At 42.7% G+C, this 7,521-nt stretch overlaps 1 protein-coding gene and 3 non-coding genes across 5 annotated transcripts; all 4 read right to left on the bottom strand.

Annotated features, from left to right (window-relative positions):
* Positions 1 to 386: 386 nt before the first annotated feature.
* On the bottom strand, positions 387 to 7,237 carry eif4a2 (eukaryotic translation initiation factor 4A2). 2 transcript variants are annotated; one of them, XM_072571914.1, is made up of 11 exons: positions 7,219 to 7,237; positions 6,280 to 6,328; positions 6,060 to 6,192; positions 5,456 to 5,595; positions 3,104 to 3,272; positions 2,712 to 2,821; positions 2,122 to 2,265; positions 1,885 to 2,022; positions 1,182 to 1,271; positions 846 to 925; positions 387 to 581 (listed from the first exon to the last, which is right to left on the bottom strand). In XM_072571914.1, the coding sequence occupies exons 2-11, from the start codon at positions 6,301 to 6,303 to the stop codon at positions 437 to 439; spliced, it is 1,173 nt and encodes a 390-aa protein (XP_072428015.1). In that variant the 5' UTR covers positions 6,304 to 6,328; positions 7,219 to 7,237; the 3' UTR covers positions 387 to 436. The 2 variants fall into 2 exon arrangements, with proteins under 2 accessions (XP_072428015.1, XP_072428014.1); XM_072571913.1 differs by lacking the exon at positions 7,219 to 7,237 and adding an exon at positions 7,022 to 7,114.
* On the bottom strand, positions 2,438 to 2,613 carry LOC140479230 (small nucleolar RNA SNORA81). Its single transcript, XR_011961007.1, has one exon. It is a non-coding gene; the product is annotated as a small nucleolar RNA SNORA81 (small nucleolar RNA).
* On the bottom strand, positions 3,004 to 3,073 carry LOC140479231 (small nucleolar RNA SNORD2). The gene has a single exon (XR_011961008.1). It is a non-coding gene; the product is annotated as a small nucleolar RNA SNORD2 (small nucleolar RNA).
* LOC140479232 (small nucleolar RNA SNORD2) lies at positions 5,821 to 5,888 on the bottom strand. Its single transcript, XR_011961009.1, has one exon. It is a non-coding gene; the product is annotated as a small nucleolar RNA SNORD2 (small nucleolar RNA).
* Positions 7,238 to 7,521: the final 284 nt, after the last annotated feature.

The raw sequence follows: 7,521 nt of genomic DNA, 5'->3' as shown, positions 1-7,521 counted from the left end.
TTTTATTAAATACAAATACATGTAGTTAGATTTACTCTAGAAAAAAGTGCACATACATTTACCAGTTGATTGGCAAGCTTCATTTTAAAATAGTTGTAGATATGCCAGTTTGACATAATTGGCTGATTTAACACAGCACTTGAATTTTTTAGTCCATAAGTAAACTATTAAGTGATAAAGAATATCGAACAGAAATGCTACTACAGAACATTCAAAACACTGAAGGGCATATATGTTTAAACACCCCATGACTTAAACTTCCCACCCCAGCAGTCAACACTGCAAAAGGATGGCGTTCCTCAAGTCACTTATCACAATGCTGGATATCTGATCCTGTCTGCACATGGGAGAAGAGATTCAACAACTCGTGAAGCAGCACAACGCACCATATAGTCTGATAATTGAGCAGCTGCAAATGCAAATTCTCATGCCATCATTAGATCAGGTCAGCCACATTCATAGGCATCTCTTCCACAGTTGTATTGTAGAATGTCTCAATATCACGAAGAATTCGTTTATCTTCTTCAGTAACAAAGTTTATAGCAACACCTTTCCTTCCGAAGCGACCACCACGACCAATTCTGCAAATATTAAAAGATAAAGATTCAGACAATGAAAAATACATCACAACATTCCGGGACAACTATGTGATGCCACATACAAGAAAAAGGACTTCAAGCCTCAACATGAACTTCCTCATTCCCTATCCAAAATTTAACACATGTATGCAACCCAGATTAAACACACCTCCATATTCAGACCAACATACAACAACATTTGACAAGATTCTGCTTTAATGATGAACATAAGCATGTCCATTTTGATAAGACATTAAGCACACTAACCTGTGAATGTAATTCTCACGATTTGTGGGCAAGTCATAGTTAATAACTAGAGACACCTGCTGTACATCGATGCCACGAGCCTGTAGAGAAAACATTGAAAGAGTCAAGTCTGTATATAAAATCTGATTTGTAAAGCACTTTATAATGCACAAAAATCCATTTTACAAAGACCTGAGCTACTTTGAGCAGCATATTTCCCTCCTTCTACCTCCCTAGGCCAGGGTGATAGAGCATGAAGAACAGACTGACATGACAATTTTCTGGAATGGAAAAGTCATGTGCAGGAACGCCACAATAAAAGCAAAATGCTATTTTCTAAAACGCCAATATACATACCAGTAAGTCAGTAGTGATAAGTACACGGCTAGATCCCGAACGGAATTCCCTCATAATCACATCACGTTCTTTCTGATCCATATCACCATGCTGGAATCAAAAATCATAGAAAAAACTGCATTAATAAACATGGTATCAAGTGTCTGAAACAGCTAGACTGTCTAGTCCAATTTCAACAGACCACCTTGGCTTTCATCCACTGCCCACCTCTACCATCTCAAATTTCTCTCCAGCCCCTCAATCCCCACACCATTGTGCCCGCCACCTTGGCAGCCATTACCATCACTTTCTTTCACACATTTGTGAACTGATGAGCAAAGAAGCCAGTCTGCGAATGAAAGACCAACTCCTTTCAAAGTTCAGTTCCACAAACAGGGCAACTCTTCTCCTGATTGGTCAGCACAACACATTTCCAACTCCAGGATTGGGAGATGCAGGTACAGTTACAACATTTGAAAGACACTTGGACAGGGACACAAATGTGAAACGTTTAGAGGGATATGGGCCAAATGCAAGCAAATGGGACAAGCTTAGTTTGCTAAACTTCATGATGGACAAGTTGGACTGAAGGGTCTGTTTCTGTGCTGAGAGAATGACTGACCCCAGACTAAAACTGCAACTTCAGCAAGTGTGGAACAGGCACTTTATATACTTATTGGAGCACCTTCAAAAATGGAAGAGAAAAACAGTACAGAAATCTTACCAATGCAGAAACAGTGAAGTCCCTTGCATGCATTTTCTCAGTTAACCAATCAACCTTCCTCCTCGTATTAAGAAAAATCACAGCTTGTGTTATGGTTAGAGTTTCATACAAGTCACAAAGTGTGTCCAACTTCCATTCCTGTCACAACAAAATCCTGAATGTGAATTGAGCCTTCAATAATAGAATTTTATTGAATGTTCTGGCGTAGAGGTTTATTTTCAATTACATTCAACACACCTCTCTCTCCACATTGATGTAAAACTGCTTGATACCCTCAAGGGTGAGTTCCTCTTTTTTCACAAGGATACGAATTGGATCACGCATAAACTTTTTAGTGACCTCCAAGACATCGCTGGGCATAGTAGCAGACAACAAAACCACCTAAACAGAAAAAGTCATTTAGCAGTGCAGTCTGACCTTCCTACCAATAGTCCCCAGTAGAATGGGTATTCACGCACTCCACACACTAAACATTTTCTGCCGAATATAAAGACCATTTTACTTCAGGTTAAAACATCAACCTGCAACACAGGACCAACCAGTTACTCATGAAGTATGTAGCACAGAATCTTGAGACAAAGGACACCAGACATTAAGAAAGAGGTCCACCCTGGTCTCATTTGCAATGCTATGCATTTTTTTCTCCTTCCTCGGTGTACTCTACTCGCATTATTACAAAAGTCAGACACCCGAATTTTGCAATTTGAGCAGAGTGCTTAAGAAGAAGTTAACACCAACAAATTTGGACAGGATAATGCTGCAGGTAATAATACTTGACGTCATTTATTGTTCATACTCCCTCCCCGTTTGAAAACAAACCAGCATACCTGAATGTTTGTACTCAGTTTCTGAAAAATCTCGTAGATTTGATCTTTGAATCCACGACTCAACATTTCATCAGCTTCATCTAAAACGAACATTTTGATCCACCTTGAAGCTGTAATAATTATTTAAACCAAGTTACACCATTATTGTTGACGTTTCAGCATATATTCCTACAGAATACTAAATAGCAAGACATTCTATTAATTTGAATTCTAAACCTCAGATTCTGATTAACTTGAGACCCAATTCAAAGTTTGTTTTCATTAGTTAAAACACGAACACCCAAACGGAACAGAGTGATCAGTTCAGAAGTTTGTCTCCATTTCAGGTCAGTCCCGAAAGATGGTAAAGCATCATTCCACTCTGGGCTTTCAATTTTAAGATCAGTACTCACATATATATCCTCTGTTCAACATGTCGAACACTCGCCCTGGAGTTCCTACAACAATGTTGGGAGCTTCTGCATTCAGCTTCTGCATCTCACTTCGTACATTAGTGCCACCAATGCAGGCATGGCAAGTAGCACCCATGTAATCACCCAGGGCCAGGATTACCTTCTGGATCTAAAAAAGGTAGAGATTCACTCAACCCTTTTATTAAAAAGAGGAGACTTTACTGTACAAACGTTGATTGCTTTGACATTTAAACACTGAACATTTAACAGTTATCTATTGTAATACTACTGAACATTTGTACTGAGATTCTAACCATTTAGACATTGAACCTTTGTATGCCAGGTGCAGAAAGAATCCAGCAAATATTTCAACACAGACTTTTTGATTACTCCTATCTGAAGCCCTTTGGATATTTCACTTCCTGCTCATCTTCTGCAATAATGTTAAATGTTTAAATTCAGATTGAAAGCAATTTTTCTACTGATACTATCCAAGGATCTGTAAGACTATCAGTTTCTAACTTTGCCCACATTGAACACTTTTGCAACTATTCAAAAAAAATGCACTGATTACTTATTTTTCTTCATCACGGCTGATGCAAACTAATTTCCTATTTTCTATGCTCCTCATTTCTTCACAAATTCAGATTTAAAATGAACTTAATTTCCAAACTTCCATCAGCCTTCTGCATGAAATGTTTCCTATTAATTCCTGAAAGATATGCTAATTTTGTTGGGCTTTCATTTGAGCCATCTAGGACTGGGGATCAATAAAAAATTCAAAGAACTACCTGCTTCTCTTATTAGCTGAAGCTTTCATTCAACTATTCCTTAATTTGATAAATTCCATGAAATACAACCTTCAGTGTTACTTTTAAAAACAGTTGTAGGATGGCCAACATTTATTGCTGGTCTCTAGTTACCCTCGAGAAGGCACCTTCTTAAACTGATGCAGTCCATGTGCTATAAGTTGATTGACAATGCCATTGGGAGATGATTGCAGGATTTGACCCAACAAAGTAGCAAACATATTTCCAAGTCAGGATGGTAACTTGCAAGTGTTGGCATTCCCACACTTCTGCTGCCCTTCTTTACAAGATGCTGTCTAAAGATCTTTGCTTGTGGATGTGGTCCTCATCAAGTGGGCTGCTGCGTCCTGGATGGTGTCAAGCTTGTGTCGTTTTAGCTGCACTCATCCAAGTGGAGAGTATCCCATCTCACTCCTGATATGTACATTGTAGATGGAGGCTAGACTTTAGGGAGCCGGGAACCAAACTGATCAGTGTTGGAAGCTCTGAATCATGCAGCTTAAAGCGAACTCTGCCTTAGTAGTGAGATTTAGGATGCTAATTATCATTCTAATGAGAGACTGCACAGTTTCCAGAGACAATAAATTTTCAAACATTTGGTTGAATTTAGGGCTTTGTATATTTGCCCGACTACTCCCTAATTCCCCAGATAGAAAATAGCATTCTATTAACCTTTCTAGATAATTTTCTTCACCCATACATCACACTTTAGCGATCAATGTGCTTAAGCCTGAGCTCCTGTGACTTCCAAGTATGGCTTTCCAACTTTTAGAAAGGACTCATTTTCTACTCATTTTAGACGTCCGAATGGATAAAGAATCACTTAAGTAACTGAAAAAAAGGTTAAATTATCATGTATTGCACTAAAAAAAACATGATACAAATGGTGGATGAGGAGTCTGTAGATACTGTCCACATGGATAGTCAGATAGCACTTCCACAAAGTCACAGTGAAGTTTGATAGATTAATAATTAGTCAAAAGGTGTTCCCATGTGATTTGGCCAGGACATGCATTTACAACTTGTTTAAAAGTACAGACTTGTATAGCTAAATTTGCAGACTGAGACCAAATGAAGAGATGGAGTAAATTTGTTTCAAATAAAGAACAGGCAGATGTGAATTACGCACGGTCAGAGGAAGGCAAGTGTAATTTAAACAAATATGTTGTGGGTAAAGGTAAAGTTGCAGTCTGACTGGACTGTAGAGCTGCTCTCAGAAAACTGAAGGTGGCTTAATTGGAGGGTCACTATGCCTCAGGTGAGGGAAGAGGTTGAGATGGTGTAGCCTTCATGGTAACCTCAGATGGGTACTGACACACACTGTTGGCATTCCTCTACATTGCAAACCAGCCAAATAAGCTAACCAATTTCCACCTTTTGGCTCCATGTTTTGGGTAGATAAACCTTAAAATACATGGACAGTAAACAACAGTGCAGGCTCAGGTTGAAGTTTCACATGCACAAGGTCCTATGTAATGATCCCAGAATAAATATTGCAGCATGAAGATTGAGATCAAACCTCAAATGATAGAGCACTTTTTACCTGCTGAGCCAGTTCTCTGGTAGGGGCCAGGACCAAAGCCTGCGATTCTTTCATATCTAATTCCAGCTGCTGCAGGATCGAGATTGCAAATGTGGCTGTTTTACCAGTTCCAGACTGTGCTTGAGCAATAACATCAAACCCTGAATCAAGAAACCAAACATTATCCTTAAAATGTTTAAATTAAATAAATTCAATTTAAGCATTACACTGAAGGATTATGGCCTTTAAACTTTCAGCAAGCAACAGATCTACAGCTCCCACATAAAACTAGCAGTGGCCTTCCCACCAGACATGGGAACATAAACATTTGAACAGCCACATTCCAAGGCTCCAAATGCTGAAAGACAACAGTAATTCATAAAACAGAGTGATCAGTAAAGAGGTTTCTCATCATTATATCAGTCCCGAAAGATGGTAAAACATCATTTCACTCCAGGCTCAAACTTAGGAATAATCTACCATATTAAGTCAAGAGAATACAATTTTACTACAAAGCAAAGACATTTTATCTTAGCGAAGCATGACAAGTGAAATGCCAAACCACTGCCTTGATAAAAGAAGCTGCTCTAATAAAAAGCATCTTTAAATTTAGTATTATATTCACCTTTAATACATGGCATAATTGCCCTCTGTTGGATAGCAGAAGGTTTTTCAAATCCATATGCATAAATTCCTCTAAGAAGGGTCTCCTTCAGGTTCATGTCGTCAAAGTTATCAACAATTTCATTCCAGTTGCTCTGGACAGGGTGGAAGAAAAACATTAAAACCAATCCAAACAAGAAGAAAACTCCAGAATAAAGCACAATGCTGAATACTTTACTCACTTCAATAACGCCATCTGGGTCCATGCCATCGGGGCCATGTTCTTTAGAGCTGCAAAACCACAATAGAAAGATTTCTAAATTAGATATAGAGCGTTCCAAAATCTGTTTCCACTCTAATAGCTCTCCCCTGCACAGGGTTTGATTTATCCAGGTAACTCCCTCACTGGAGGGTGCTGCCCGTCCTCCTCTCGCCCAGAGACGGGGTGGAGGAGGAAGAACACAACAACCAGGCGACCTGCGCGGCTGAAGGAAGCGCGTTCCGAGGGAGACCTCGGAGCTAAATGCCTGAGCTCTCCCCTCCCCAGATCCACCTCCAGGGTTTCGCGGTGGAACCGAGGCCCGGCTCCGGGCAGCTCCCGTCCACGTGTCCGCCGCCTTCATGCGGCGGAGGAGAGCGCTCAGAGCGGGAGCCTCCCCGACTATCACCCCGCCTCCCCACCACACATCCCCCCCGGGGGGTGGGGGTAAGGGGAGACTGGGAAAGAGAGGACATCATCCACTCCATCCCCACCCCAAACAAAACAACCCGGGGGGGGGGGGGGGGGGGGGGGGTAAGCGGCCGTTTGGACACCAGGCGCCATTCGGTGGCTCCTCCTCCCTCAGTGAGGACGACGACACCACTCCGGCGGCGGTGGACAGATTGATGATGTTATTATTCGGGGAGAGTCAGCTCCCGATGGGGGTTTAATAGCGGAGATTGTTTCTCTCCCCTGCCCCTTCCCCTCTAGGCCTCAGGCTTCACCTGTAATCCGCGGAGCCACAAGACATCTTCTGTACCCACCGCCGCCTCCTCACCGAAAGGAAGCGCTCGCCGCCGGTCGCGCCTATTTATACCCTGCCCGCCCGGCCACTTCCGGTGCCCGCGCGCTCTCTCTCTCCCCCCCATTCCCCCCCCCTCCTACTCGCAGCCGCTGTCAGGGTCACGCGGCTCCCCCTCACCACAGTCCCCGTGAGAGCGCGGGCTCCGGACACTCTCCCAGCCGCCGTTCCCTCAGTCAGGCCGCGCCGAGCCTGGCCGCCTCTCCCACAAACCGGTAACCGCACTACTTTCTGAAGGCGGACGGATACGGTGGGGGAGGGGGATTTCGCGAGCGCTCCGCACCGACGGGGTTTCCAGAAGTGCCCCTGGCGGCAGGCTATGGAGGCGGGTAGGCCCTGGGCTTAGGTTTAGGCCTAGACATAGGCCGAGGCCCGAGCCTGGGCCGGGGTTTGGGATCTTTGCCCAAGCCTGGGAGTGGGTTA

Source organism: Chiloscyllium punctatum, chromosome 6, assembly GCF_047496795.1.
Source record: "Chiloscyllium punctatum isolate Juve2018m chromosome 6, sChiPun1.3, whole genome shotgun sequence".
NCBI classification, from domain to species: domain Eukaryota; kingdom Metazoa; phylum Chordata; class Chondrichthyes; order Orectolobiformes; family Hemiscylliidae; genus Chiloscyllium; species Chiloscyllium punctatum.
This window is presented reverse-complemented; position numbering and strand designations above follow the sequence as displayed.

Coding starts and splice junctions, on each gene's coding strand:
- eif4a2 (XM_072571913.1), bottom strand. CDS start 7,047: ATGTCTTGTGGCTCCGCGGATTACAG. Junction 5,596..6,059: donor AATTATGCCATGTATTAAAG/GTGAATATAATA, acceptor TTCTTGATTCAG/GGTTTGATGTTATTGCTCAA. Junction 3,273..5,455: donor CCAGAGAACTGGCTCAGCAG/GTAAAAAGTGCT, acceptor TACCTTTTTTAG/ATCCAGAAGGTAATCCTGGC.